A 13,813-nucleotide genomic window follows, 5' to 3' on the forward strand; every position below is an offset into this window, starting at 1 on the left:
GAGTCCATATCTACATTTTTAAATACCACACAGAACTAAATTTAAAAACATTGATTAATTGCATTATTAATTAAAAGAGACTCGGTTAGGATGACAAAACAATTTATTTCTTTCATTTTGCTTATTTTAGAAATTAGCACTTTTAATCTAGACAAATTTAGTTAGACCGGATTTTATGATTTATTATACAAGATATATTAAAGTAGTATAAAAATTAATTTATTAAATTGACGTTGTTAAAAGTGAAAAAAACTTTATTTTTGTTTTTTATCGGAACAACAGTTTTAAGAATTAATTTGTTAATTTGTTGCAACCAAAAATAATATATTATGACCAAATTTACAAGTATAGTGCGTCCAAATTATATGTATAAACAGAGAAAATAAATACGTCTGATTCAAAATTACAGGAGTAAAGAAAGCAAAAATTAGTTGAAATTAAGTCCATTAATTAGATCTCATATAACATGGATGATTTTAAAACAAACATGTAGTATCGTAACTAAAAATTTACATTTATATTTATGTATCTTTTTCAAGAACTTTTTTCAAATTTACAATCTGAAACCAAAAAATACAAATTATTAATAAAAATGTATTAAAAGTTACTTTTCCAATACATACATTTTCCTGTTTTAATATCTACATAAATTTTAAGTGCCATCGTTTTAGCGATCACTACCGGATGCGTACAAGTGTTTAGTAGTCTTGAGGTACCATCGAAGTCACCTTGAAGTGCGAAGGCAACTGCCAAATTGTAACGAACAACATTTTGTGCCGCTTCCAATGACTTAACTTGCCAATCTTTTGTTTCAAAATCAAATGCATTCAACCCATTGACAAATTGTGGATCCAAGTAACTGCGAGCTTCTCCAATTTTATCCATCATTATCAGTGCCTGCCCAGAGTATAATTTCACTAACATTCTGAGAGACAAAGAATTTAATTTATAACGAAAAAATTATTTAAAACAACTTGTTACTTATGGGCATCCGATAATTTTTCGGACTTAGAGCACTCCCTTGCCATTTCCAAGGCAGTAACGTAATCACCAAGTCGTATTGAAACATAACTGTAAGCAGTATAAATTGCTGACAACATTCTGTCCAAAGCATCTTTTGATATAGGTGCTGATGGTGTACAAAAATTATTATCAATGACTTCTTTCCAGTTTTGATTTTCTGTACCGCCACCCTCTTCATTTTGTTCACTGAAACTGGACTTATAAAATTTTGTTAACGTTAGAGCATTGCGTAAACAAAGTATGGCGAATTCCATGGTAGGTTCTGGTAATACGGCACACTGAGTACTTGGACTAAAATTCACCAAATTAGAATTATCAGTACTGAAAAAATACAAGCTTGATTTTACTCACGGATACATTGTGCGAGGTGTTGGTTTTAAAATATATTTTCTTCTCGAACCAATATTAACAACCGAAGAGACCATCGGTTTTTTATCTTCAAGTAGAAGTTTCTGAAATATAATTTGGACACCCAAAAATAAATTGATTGTGTATGCTGTTTGTGATTAAAATTATTTACCATTTCATGTTCCATGATACATGCTTCTGCCATACGCGTCCAAAATCTTGGATTACTGTGATAAAATTTCAATGGCACCAAAAAACACTGGAATGCTTCTTTTGGCCGTCGTAGATGCAGCATGGAAATACCTAGATTATATAATATTTCACAAGATCGGGCAGAACTAATATCATAAAGTGGTATATTCCTCATATTGGAAGCTATTTGCTTATCGAAAGTAATGGCATTTTGAAAAAACTTAGCTGCTATGGCGTAGTGTCTCACTCGCAAATGTATTATGCCCATATTGTTCGCAATACACGTCTTCAAAATATCAGTATCTGTGCTGAAATAAAATACTTCTTGAATAACATCTTAAGTGATAAAATGGAAAAAACTTACTTATTCTCATTGCTTTCAGTGTTGATGATTTTTAATTGTTTTGCAGCCATTTGAAAATCCTTCATAATGTAGTATTGTCGTGCTTTCAAAGCTGAAAATTCTAATGACTATAACACACTGTCGTATAAAAAGCGATTATGAGTGTATTTAAAAGAAATAATTACCCCATCATCCGGAATAGCAACTGTCCTGCGGTTCAATACGTTTGTGAGCATTGCCAAAAGTTTGAAATCCTCTAACAATTGTTTATCAGTAAAATTTTCATCTGGTAGTAATGAATCTGCGATCCGTGGAAATTTGATTTGTAGTAAGGCTAGGAAATGTTGTGCTCTATTAAGTTGTTGAGAAGCAAGTAGCAATCTTAACATTAACGTACTAACAAGTAGAGCAAAGTTTTCTTCAAAAGATTCTAACTTCTCCACAACAGGCAATAAATACTTAATACCTGTCCGATGCAGTGAACGATTATAATATATAATTGCTTTATTATAATTCGCTATGGGAGTGAAACAAACTCCGGATGAATTCAACTTTGCATTTTCAATCTGTAGATTTTGTATAAAACAAAAAAAAACATGATAAATATTGTGCGGAATATAAAATTGAAAAAAGTATAATTTTTAGGGATATTCACGATCTTAAAAAACGGGCTAGACAAACGAGTAGTATAATATCTATGCAAAGCGGTAAAAAAAATACCTTTACTCGAAATGTGTCTTGCTTACTATTTTACTAAGTTATCGATATCGTTATTTGAGATCTTGAACACCACTAATGGTTCATAATCAAGTTAATTTCTGTGCTGACCATAAAACTTTTTCGGATATCATCACATATTCATTGCTTGATTCATTGCTATTAATCGTTTAATTAATTCATTAGACAATATCTTTTGGAGTTTTAAATTTACTCACTATTCTTCAAAGTCTTAACTATTATATTTTTGTATTTTACATTAACAATATTCTACTCATATGAATCTAACCGCTATAACTACTTTGCATATCTTGAAAATATGAAAATGAAAGGATAACATTGTTGTTAAAAGGTTTCTTGACATAGATCTGGTCACTGTAGAAACCAAGAATAACATTATTGGAAAATATATGAGATGACTAGTAGTTTACAATAAAAGAGAGATAAAGAATTGTATATTAGCGGAGTTGCAAACAGTATCTTAACTCCTTCCTTTGGGCGCAAAACTGGAAGAATCTGAAGAATCTGGAAGTTTTTCAATTAGTAGGTAAAACCAAGCCAGCAGACTTGTCTAGAAACGATGGTTCAAAGAACGTCTAGATGTCAAATTCGTCGATACAAGCAAATTCCTGCGGACTACGAGTAAAACAGCAGCAACAACAGGAACGTTGGAACGGTTTATGTTAAAATTCAACAACATAAAAGGACGTTGAAAGAATTGAAATTGCAATCAAATGGCTAAGAATTTTCATCTAAAAAAAAATTAAGGGAGATATCATTAAATCTTGCTTTTATATATTCAAAAATACTATATGGATATTACAGATATATAAGTTGAAATAAGTACTCTCTGTATCAAGTAGAAAACCGATGATGCACAAGATATGCATTTATTTGAGTTGTTATGTAAATATTATATACAGTATTACACATAAAGGATAAAGCTCTGAAATTATTTACGAAAACTGACAGGCTTACCAACACCGTTTTATCGATTCTCAGAATGGTTACAGGCTCCTCGGGGAGGTATGCAGATCTGAGGTCAATTACTGCTTAGTATGATGAATTAATAAACAATAATCCAGTCAAAGCTTAAAAAGGGGTTATAAAGAAACCACTTGCTCAACTAGCCTCAACATAATAGTTACACAATTTTTTATTTTATTATAAATAAGTTTTATATTTATTTTTTATACAAAGTTGCGTACATTTGATATCAAAACACAACATTGTACATTTAAGGTACAACAAATTGCTGTATCTTAAGTTGAATCAATATATCTTTGCATTTTAAATGTCAAAATTTTGTTTATATGGGGATGGCATGCACATCTCAATATAAATGTATATATGGTTTAAGCATAATTGTTAATATTAACGTCAAAAGACTTTTAACCAATTCAAATCAAAAAAAAAAAAATTATTTAAGTTAGTAATAATGTCAAATATATAATAAATATTAGTGCTAAGGCTTTTAATTCTGTATAGTATATGTAAAAATGCCCCACAACAGACTATGCAGTACTCAAGCAACTAGATCGTACCCAAATTATAATAAGCAGCAAAATGTACAATCAGGAACGTCATCGGGTGTGATGGAGCCATTGAACTCAATACGTGAAAGATATCAACGTGGTTCGCAACACATTCACAACAAAGTTCGTTCTGATTTAAAACAAAGCATGGAAAAGGAACGGAACAATGGTAAATTACTTTATTAAACAAAATTAATTTATTTAATTATATAGTATTATAGTTGAGAGAAATGTTGATATTTTGTGCCAAGCTAAGCAAATTTTCCAAAATTTCACTGAACATGTTCGGAAAAAGGATGAAATCATTAAAACTTCAATGGAAAACTTAAGAACCTTAACAAAACAATTAGAACAGTCAGCGAATGATCCAAGGAAGAAACATATGGAACAACGTTTAACGCAATTTTTAACTAAATTAGAAAAATGATTCCATTTGTAGAATAACTGAAGTGTATTACCTCTTCCTCGTATAATTCATTTAATGTTTTTAATAACTCTTGAAAATTAATTGAGTTTGATTTTGAAAATGCGATCACAGCACAGTTATGTTTTATTTTCGTTTTATGTTTGGGGCTTATGTTTTCGAGCTCTCTAAGCGTGTTCAAGGATTCATCGTACTTTTCACTGAAATGAAAATTTTATTTAGTTATATATTGTCTGTTTTTAAATAAGATTATTTACTTGTTATATTCCACATATGCACGTGTAAATAATTCATTTTCTTGGGTGCTATTGTTTTCATCTAACATTTTTAAGAAATAATTTTGTCTTTAGAAATATAATTGCAAACAATAAATTTGGTGCTTTCAAAACAGATGTTTTTAAATTATTCAGAGTTGCCAGGAGTCAAAAAATATTTTCTTATTTGATTTAAGTCACAGTATTGTGACATTTATAAGCGATTCTGTCGCTGCTATTTCGCTTGTATTGGAAAAACACTATTTGTTGTGTTTACATTTTATTTAAATTATTTTTATTTCAATGTATATTTAATTTAAAGTAAATATAAGAAAAGGAATATATTAATGTATTAATAGAGTATATGTACTTATAAATATTCACCTGTTACATGTATGGATAAAATGTAATGCTGGCAGTTAATTATATTTAAAATCGGTACAAAAGGTATGGTTAAACTATTATAGTTATGCTGCATAAAAATTTCGTAACGTTTTGTAGAGTGTATTGATTATAGAAAGTAAAAGGGATTTTTTATTGGGAATTGGGAAATCTAGACTTGTACTCGATTTGTCACTTCTTGCTTTAATTTTGTTGATCAAATGAACATATTAGGGCTAATCTCAAAATTTGACAACTTCATCGATAAACCATAAACGCTTGGGACAAAAATCGTATTTAAATCCAAAAAAAATACTCATTTATAACGGATGAAAATTGTATTTTGAAGTATATAGTATTAGTATATAGTAACTTTGCACTCGGTTTGGTAGTTTGTATTTTAAATCTAATAATTTTAAAATATATGACTGACATAGAAAAAAATCGTAATAAAGCATAACACAATTGACAAATTGGAATAAAACAAAGTAATTATAAGATTAGCTTAGTGTAATATAGTAGATTTCAGTACAGAACAACAATACAATAACAAAACATTTAATCAACTTAACTAAACCTCCTTTTAAAATTCGTCAGGGTTCGTTTTTAAATAATTATTCTAAACGGTGCTGTAGATTGTTTATTTCCAAATATCACTGAGGTATTTTTGACAATATCTAAAACATGATTAGATAGAAACTGATCAAAAAATTTTTTTGTGGTTTTCTTCGCTATTTAAGACATATCTTTGAGAAAATAGATTACTTTGCCATTATAGATATTAAATATTGTTGTCGTTATTGTAGGCCGCAAGGATATATAAAAATAACATGAACAGAACCACAAAACGAATACATGGGTTAGGATGTGATGGTATTGGTAGTGTGAGGTGGGTTGGAATTATTTACGAGTCATAACGCATTGAGGGGAATTTAATATGAACTCAATCAAGATCAATGTGTTTAAACCTAGTCACTTCTATGTGATAGGTCCAAAGATAAATTGGATTGAAGTTTATATGAGCTTTGGGGCAAGAAAACAGATAAGGCAGCATCACGGTGGATAGAGCTGCAGTTAGGGCACACAATGAGAATTGACGCATTTATGCATAGCATCATAGTCAATTTTTCTATTGAACCACTTTTCTATAATAGAAGATATTTTTAAATATTTATACATATTTTCAAATATCTTTAATTATATTTTTTGAATAATTGTAACAAACAAACTATTCTAGTTTTGCAGAAATTCATATTTCACCAAAAATGAAAGTCACTCGTTTCATTTGTATATATTAAATATAATTTAACTTCAAAATATTTTTCGATTGAACTATACAAGTTTAACTATTGGATTTCAAATAAAGTATAATTTCGATCGATACGAATACCTATGTATAATATTTGTTCACTTGCTATTACATATAATGATTAATTCAGATAAAAAGACTAATTTGAAGTTTTTTTCAAGCAATTGAAATTCCAATCAGAAAGATTAATTTAAATAGCACATCGATTATTACTTATAAAATAGAGAAAATTGCATATTTTAAGATAAATAAACGTTTTAAACAAATATATTATTGATATATGTCTATGTTAAACAAAATAAGTTAGAATTCGAAAAACATTAAAATAGAATATCTCAAAAGAGTTTAATATTGTATATATTTTAACTAGCACTATTTAAAAAAAAAAACTTAAATTTTGATACACTTTCTGAGCAACAACATCCTCGCTCTCTTTACACGCTCTACATAAATTCTCATGCGAAATCATTCGTTATCTTTTATGTATTGCGAATTTTTCCAGGGACATAGTTTTTATCAATAACATTTTCCTGCAAAAACATATGCAAGCATCGTTCATTTTGCGCCAACGGATGTCCGGCAATTTTATTGATAAACGCTTCGAGGCCTTTTCGTCGCTCTTCTATGAAATTTTCATCGAAAATGCCTTCATCGCCTCGAAATGGCATTTGTCGTTTCCAGGCTTTGCCAGGCAATGGTGGTACAACAATCTGCAGAACAGACAAAATTATAAAAATTAATTTTTTAATTTTAAAAATAATTGAACTTATATGCATACACACACACACACCTTACTATCACGTTCCAATTCATTTCGGAGCCATTCAAAGTCACTATAACGTCGTCGTACGCTGGATTCTTTGACTTTAAAAACCGGTAAATTTGTCTACAAAAATAAAACAATAGTCAAAAAGTTAATCTTTAACATTTAAAACGTTTTTAAATTTTTAGTGTTTGCCAAAAAGCAATATATAAGCAATTTTCTTAATGAGGTTTGACCTCATTAAGAAAGTGAAAGAATGTCATTCCAAAGTTGCTTGAGACATTGAAGCGCATTATCAGTGCAACACATCCGCAGGCAAGCAAAATAAAAATAAAAAAACTAAAACAAAATATAAAAAAAAAATAATAATAATGTAAAAAAATTATCAATACAAGACGTGCGAGAAAGAATATGTGACTAACCGTTTTGGCACGTCGGTCAATGTTCTAACAAAAATTTATCAATATATTATGCCTCATCGACGCCCTATAATCAATTTCATTTTAAAAACGGCGATAATCTTTAATTAGATTTATTTATTTTTAATGCAATTGAAGCTCTTCACCGCCCTCATTTTTCTATTAACTATGCATTTCATTTTTATCGCAAACTTGTTTCTAATAGAAAAATTACTACACACTTACCCTCATGCGGACTTCATAGTCGGTGTAACGTTTCTTTCCTGCAGCCATCGTAGTTAGCGGATTAACCACGTCAATTTCGAGAAAGTTTGCTGGCACTGCGTAAGCATCGTCCAGTGTTTGTTTTTTGGCATTTAGTCGGCGAGTTGCGTCAGTAGTGCTTCCGTCCGATGATTCCACCATCATTTCAGATATATACAAATATATTTATTATTTTTATTCAGTTTTACACGCAATTAAGTCCACGTTTAATATCCAGAAACTGTTTCTTTGTTTTTTTCCAGTAATTTCAACAATTAACTCAACATTTACGCCCAGATTTTGTATCCAAATTGTATAGAATATTTTTCACATATAAATTTGTCTAATTTATTATTGGAATTAAAAACTTCTCAATTAAATAGTGCCAGATTTTTATGAGGAAATTTCTTTAATTTTCTACGTTAACTGTTAAAACAAGAAACAAGTAATCAAATATCGCTTTTCCACTTTTTTTCTTCTTTGCGTTCCGACATCACTTCTTGCCTACTTGGTGCAATATTATTTTCTTTTTTATTAGTTGTTTTTCTAGAAATATATTAAGCAAAGTATGCAGATATTTGTATGGATTAATATTTCAACACATTCACAATAGAAAATTGCTATGAAATGAAACTCATGTACAAAATAAATCCATTCCAGTATGTATCTGGCAAAGAAAATCGCATTTCATATAAGAGCCCCCTAGTATATATAATAGTCCACAGTCATAATTAAAATTAAAACTGAATGTAAAATTCATATTTTAAGTTTTATTTTAATTAACTAAATTTTTGGCTGACCATACTGCAGCTTCGAGTTTTGCCAAATACCCATTATCAGTATTATTCGTAAATATTTTTTTAAGACGGCAAATACCAGGAATCAAACTCATGTCCTGTCAGCGCAATTTTAAAACTTGTTTTTTAATTCTTAACAATGTAGTCAGTAGGAATAGAAACATATATATTATATATAATGCTATTTGTGTTGTCTTAAGCAATACGATAGAAAAATTTTAATCAAATTTAAGTAAAAAGGCTTAAACTTATCTTTTTTGCACTTTCATACCAAAAAGTTGATTTAGTTTTTACATTATCGTTTCGGGTTTTGTTACATTGTTACATTTTTTAATATATTGTTGAGCAATCAGCTGGAAACGTTATTATGGAAACCTGGATTGTTATTTATAAATAAATATTGAAAAATTTATTATTTTTCTCCAGAAGATACAATACATTTTTTTGGGAACTTCAAAATTGGAACAAAATTTGATATCCCTTCTAGACAATTTAAAAGCATATATGTATGCACATATTGTTCAATATGAATACGTCTGTATGATTAATCGGGGGTTGGCAGCGAAACCCGCGGGGCAGCAGAACCCGCTAGCATATATAATAGTCCACAGTCATAAAAGCGACTAAAATTGAATATATGTACTAGCTGGTTTAATGTAAAATTTTAGAAAATTTAGTTCTTAATTCTTACCAATATAGTCAGTGGGAATAAGAATCTGTGTTACTCTAGTTTTATTTGAAAGCACATACATAAATTAAATTATATGACCCTTAATTGAAAAGTACTGGAACACGTAAAAATTACATTATTAGATTATTGTTTGTACGCGAAATGATGTACAATTACCTTTATTTTAGACTTAAAAATTTAAAAATTTAACCTCTTCACATTCTGTGCAAAAAGTATCAGCACAAAAAATCACCCAATCGGTATTTATTTTATTGCGTTCAGAGTGGGCCACTGAGTACACACAACTATGTTACCCGCGGTTGACCCAAGCAATCTTCTACGCAGTCGTAGACTGAGTAAAGGATCAAAATAAAACCGTTAAATCGAAATAACCGTTAAATGTCGAATATATTTTTATGATCTATTTTAAATGTTAACATCTCTGATGTTTATAAGATTTTGTTAAGCATATGAGTATTGACGACATGCCACTCTTATTATAGCATTATCAGTAAATATTAATGCTTTGTTACGGAAGAGTATACATTAAACTTCGTAATTTATATTACAGTGATAGTATTAAAAAAAATTTAAAACAATTAAAAAATAAGTTAATTTCATCAGCATCCAGTATTGATTGGGATTATAGCTGTTTTTGACGTAAAAATGTACTTTACATGGGCAGAATCTTATATTGTCTGTATGATTATGTGATTTTGTTAAATTAAACCCAGGAGCCATTGCCCATTATAGTCTTTAATTAAATTTGGTGAAATATTTTTGGCTCAATTGTTAGAAGTGTCCAGAGTGATGTTACCATAAGTAATTTTTCCGATATTAGGACTTCTTTTAATTTGTTTAAACACCAATTACTTGCTATAAAATCTATATGACCCTTCGATTTCGCAAATTGTTCAGAAGTAAAAAGATTTAGAATGTTATTGTTAATAGTATCTTTTCGATGTCAGTATTTTAATATAATTTTTACATAATTAATTAGCAATTATATTTTGTCCCAGATTTGCCGAAAAATAATTTTCAACTATTTAACGGGTACCCTAGAACTATTTCACGCTATTGTAAATCTAACCCCTATGTGGACGGTTTAAAGCAATTGTATCATACTTACCATTACCTTTTTTGATATTTTCTATGTAGCTTCAAATATTGATTTTTGCTTAATGCGACGTGAATACATTTCTATTATTTTTAAAAAAATGCATTGCATTTGAGTAAATTCGGTATTAGGGAGTTAGATATGATATAAGAAGAAAGATATGATATAAAATTAATTTTTCTAATAAAAACCAAAATATCAGCTGTTACGGATATCCAACTTTTATACAGGGATAAAAATTCCGTCGAGTGCGTTGGCATGGAAAGATATTGACTTATTAAATAGAAGAGTTTTTTAATATGAAATATATGCGTGATTAAAAAAATTGACGATTAAGAGGAATTTATTATAGAGAAATTCTTAGACTTATTTACAGTTTTCCCCTTATGCTAAAGGTCAATATAGCTTAATTCTAGATATATCAGATTTTAAGGTAAGACATATACACAATGTACACAATAGCACTAAGCAAACTTTGCATATTACTAAGATTTGTTAAAATTCTTTATTTTTCCTTATTGCTTATACTTTCTTTAAATCGTTATTAAATTGTTAATAAATCCTTTAAAAATAAAAAATGAATTATTTATTTATATTGTATCAAAAGTTTGATATTTTATTTCGATTCGTTCATATTCACCTAAAAATTATATAAAATTACAAACAATATTTTGTTTATTTATATATCTTAATTATTTTAAAAATATTTTAACAATAATAAAATCAAACATTTTAAAAATATTTTAAATTTCGGATCATTTCAAAAAGTTTTCAAATATAGATATATTTATTTAGTAAAAATATTTAATTTTGAAAACATGTTAAAATGGTTCAAAATTTAATATTTGTCAAATTTTTATTAATAAGATTGCACACTATGAAAACATAGAATATAGAAAATAAGAAAACATAGATTTTAAAATTTTGATTTTTCAAAATTTACATACAAATCCTTTCGTTGGCATTCGGTGTTTTAAGGATGAATTTTTAATTTGTGATTGTTTGTTATATTCTTGGCGTTCTTTTTTAACGTTATTTGAAAGTAATACTAATAACAATATGAATTAATAAAACTAATGCATAATTTTTGGTTCTATTGCACGTTCCATGCAGCAGTTTAACTGAACTGAGAACGGAGTGAAATTGTTCTCACGGTCATGCTAAGTACACTTCACTTACTTACATAAAACTTATCCTATACGAATTGTCTACAAGCTAGTAACACCTATGATGATAATATCTACAAATACGCGTTGTGTTCTACAGACTCTATATATCTACACTAAAAAAACTAAATATTTACCCCACAATAAATTCACAAATTGTAAAAATATTAATTGTATTTTGTTCAGACCCCAATAAGAAGAGCATTGACCAAAAACTCAATGCAGTGTTGTTGAAGAGAAACGTATCCTTTTCGAGTTGTTTGTGGACGTCGTATAGTTTTATTCCAGTTTCTGAGCAGCTTTAGCTTTAATGGCAGCTTCTTTATTGTAGTTTTTAATATAAAATGAGGAGAACATATAAGTAAATAGACCGGCGTTAAAGGTGAGTAGTGCAGCAATAGATTTCGGGAAAGAGCAATTGGGTTGAAATTGGATTTGTAATGTGTGTACGAAAATGATTAGAAATTGAACCTATTCGAATATAAAAAGAAGTAGTGTATAGTCTTTGAGTAATATTATGGATATTTCAAATTCAATTACAATTTGTAGAATAGTGATATATTTTTTCCACCACAAATACTTTTGTACTTTGGGACCCATAGCAGAGAGCAGGTAATAAGCATACATAATTATATGAATGAAAGAATTGATGAAACCGAGTAAAGTTCCATGACCACCTGTAAAATAGAACATTAAAAGTTTATTTATTTTTCATTTTTTTTTTAATAAAAAAAAAATACATATTATAGTTTTCTTACCAGCGAAGTATTTAACGCCAACAAATGCGCAGACTGGCATTAAAGTGTGGTGATATAAATGAAGGAATGAAATTTGACGTTGTCTTTTACGTAAAACAAAGAACACAGTATCCAGCAGTTCAGTAATTTTAGCAATATAATATAACCATACAGCACGTGCCATCTATAGATATTTTAAAAATTATATAAAAAGGTTAAAATATATATGTTTTATTTTCTAATCCTACCCGCATAGATGTTGGATCTGTGGCGTAGGTTACTGGTTGACAACGGAAATTATAATGACCACCCCAACCGCCTTTATAACCCTGTTGTAATTTAAGAATAATTATAGTTAGAAATAGCCTTATTGATATATTATATATATTTATATGATATTTCACATAGGTTACTTCTCTTAATAGTTGCTTATAACACAAGCTTTAATCCAATACAAACCTCATAGAATAGCACCCAACTTAATATAACTTGTACGGCATTATATACTACTAATGTGTTTTTCAGTTCATACGGTTTACGGTCACGCATATAGCGTGGTCCGGCATATAGGCAGAAATATAAGTACGCTCCTAGTATCATAAATAATGGTCCCGGTGCATTTGAGAGAAACCACGTTTTTGTTCGCATATCTTCATGCTCCACAAAAAAGTTGACCATTCGATCAACAATGGTATTCGTTTCATTCATTCTTAGCGACATTTTGTTTTTGTTAGAGTCTGAAAATAAAATGAAATAATTTTAAATCTCAAAATAAACATATTAAATTTTTGAAAAAAATTCTCTTTTAATATATTATTATACATATAAATTATTTACATACTCGTATAATATTTAATTAAGTTTTTACTATAACTATATCAAAACGCATTTATTATAGGAACTTATTATAGTAAACTTATTTATTATTGTTATTATAATTATTAGTCGTTTTGTTATTATTATTAATATGCTAGTCACATAATCGTACTAAGAAACATAGATTTCTCTGACTGTTTTTTCCAGAACTGTTTTTGATAAATCATCTGACTATTATTATAAACCTTAACATATATTAAGTTAACTACATCGATTTCTGCCTCACTGTAGATAACTCTTAAGGTGTTAACCCTTCGTCTAAAAGTGATGTAATAAGGGTCCAATCTTTTAGAAATCCGATAGAAATTTCTATTGCTGGACTAAGATATCCTTCAGATTAGTAGCATTATCTATTACTAATGATCTAGTAGTATCATATCTACCAAACAATAAAGCAATTAATAAAACAGAACAGTACATTGGCATTGTTCTTTTTTAAACGGAGGAAAGTATTGTTTCTTTATGGCATTATTATGGCTAGGGTTGCTTTGGTATATGG

General features: G+C 28.8%; 3 protein-coding genes across 3 annotated transcripts; all 3 read right to left on the reverse strand.

The window, feature by feature from the left end:
• Window positions 1-336: 336 nt before the first annotated feature.
• Window positions 337-4,959, reverse strand: LOC119684242 (CCR4-NOT transcription complex subunit 10-like). Its single transcript, XM_038098247.1, has 9 exons — window positions 4,840-4,959; window positions 4,617-4,782; window positions 2,092-2,472; window positions 1,928-2,034; window positions 1,544-1,871; window positions 1,375-1,475; window positions 982-1,314; window positions 624-925; window positions 337-560 (listed from the first exon to the last, which is right to left on the reverse strand). Exons 1-9 carry the CDS (start codon window positions 4,905-4,907, stop codon window positions 535-537), a joined length of 1,812 nt encoding a protein of 603 aa, XP_037954175.1. The 5' UTR covers window positions 4,908-4,959; the 3' UTR covers window positions 337-534.
• Window positions 4,960-6,852: 1,893 nt separating this feature from the next.
• LOC119684264 (sorting nexin-12-like) lies at window positions 6,853-8,506 on the reverse strand. Its single transcript, XM_038098266.1, has 3 exons — window positions 7,934-8,506; window positions 7,317-7,412; window positions 6,853-7,236 (listed from the first exon to the last, which is right to left on the reverse strand). Exons 1-3 carry the CDS (start codon window positions 8,114-8,116, stop codon window positions 7,006-7,008), a joined length of 510 nt encoding a protein of 169 aa, XP_037954194.1. The 5' UTR covers window positions 8,117-8,506; the 3' UTR covers window positions 6,853-7,005.
• A 2,929-nt stretch (window positions 8,507-11,435) lies between these two features.
• LOC119682646 (elongation of very long chain fatty acids protein AAEL008004-like) lies at window positions 11,436-13,171 on the reverse strand. Its single transcript, XM_038096133.1, has 5 exons — window positions 12,898-13,171; window positions 12,687-12,767; window positions 12,460-12,622; window positions 12,242-12,378; window positions 11,436-12,172 (listed from the first exon to the last, which is right to left on the reverse strand). The coding sequence occupies exons 1-5, from the start codon at window positions 13,156-13,158 to the stop codon at window positions 11,981-11,983; spliced, it is 834 nt and encodes a 277-aa protein (XP_037952061.1). The 5' UTR covers window positions 13,159-13,171; the 3' UTR covers window positions 11,436-11,980.
• Between the last annotated feature and the right edge of the window lie 642 nt (window positions 13,172-13,813).

The sequence above is a fragment of the Teleopsis dalmanni genome, chromosome 2 (genome assembly GCF_002237135.1).
Source record: "Teleopsis dalmanni isolate 2A chromosome 2, ASM223713v2, whole genome shotgun sequence".
Lineage (NCBI taxonomy): Eukaryota > Metazoa > Arthropoda > Insecta > Diptera > Diopsidae > Teleopsis > Teleopsis dalmanni.

Coding starts and splice junctions, on each gene's coding strand:
- LOC119684264 (XM_038098266.1), bottom strand. CDS start 8,116: ATGATGGTGGAATCATCGGACGGAAGCACTACTGACGCAACTCGCCGA. Junction 7,413..7,933: donor ACTATGAAGTCCGCATGAGG/GTAAGTGTGTAG, acceptor TTATTTTTGTAG/ACAAATTTACCGGTTTTTAA. Junction 7,237..7,316: donor AATTGGAACGTGATAGTAAG/GTGTGTGTGTGT, acceptor TCTGTTCTGCAG/ATTGTTGTACCACCATTGCC.
- LOC119684242 (XM_038098247.1), bottom strand. CDS start 4,907: ATGTTAGATGAAAACAATAGCACCCAAGAAAATGAATTATTTACACGT. Junction 2,035..2,091: donor TTGCTATTCCGGATGATGGG/GTAATTATTTCT, acceptor AGTGTGTTATAG/TCATTAGAATTTTCAGCTTT. Junction 1,315..1,374: donor ACACCTCGCACAATGTATCC/GTGAGTAAAATC, acceptor GGTGAATTTTAG/TCCAAGTACTCAGTGTGCCG.
- LOC119682646 (XM_038096133.1), bottom strand. CDS start 13,158: ATGTCGCTAAGAATGAATGAAACGAATACCATTGTTGATCGAATGGTC. Junction 12,379..12,459: donor TGGCGTTAAATACTTCGCTG/GTAAGAAAACTA, acceptor TCTATTTTACAG/GTGGTCATGGAACTTTACTC. Junction 12,173..12,241: donor ATATCACTATTCTACAAATT/GTAATTGAATTT, acceptor ATATTCGAATAG/GTTCAATTTCTAATCATTTT.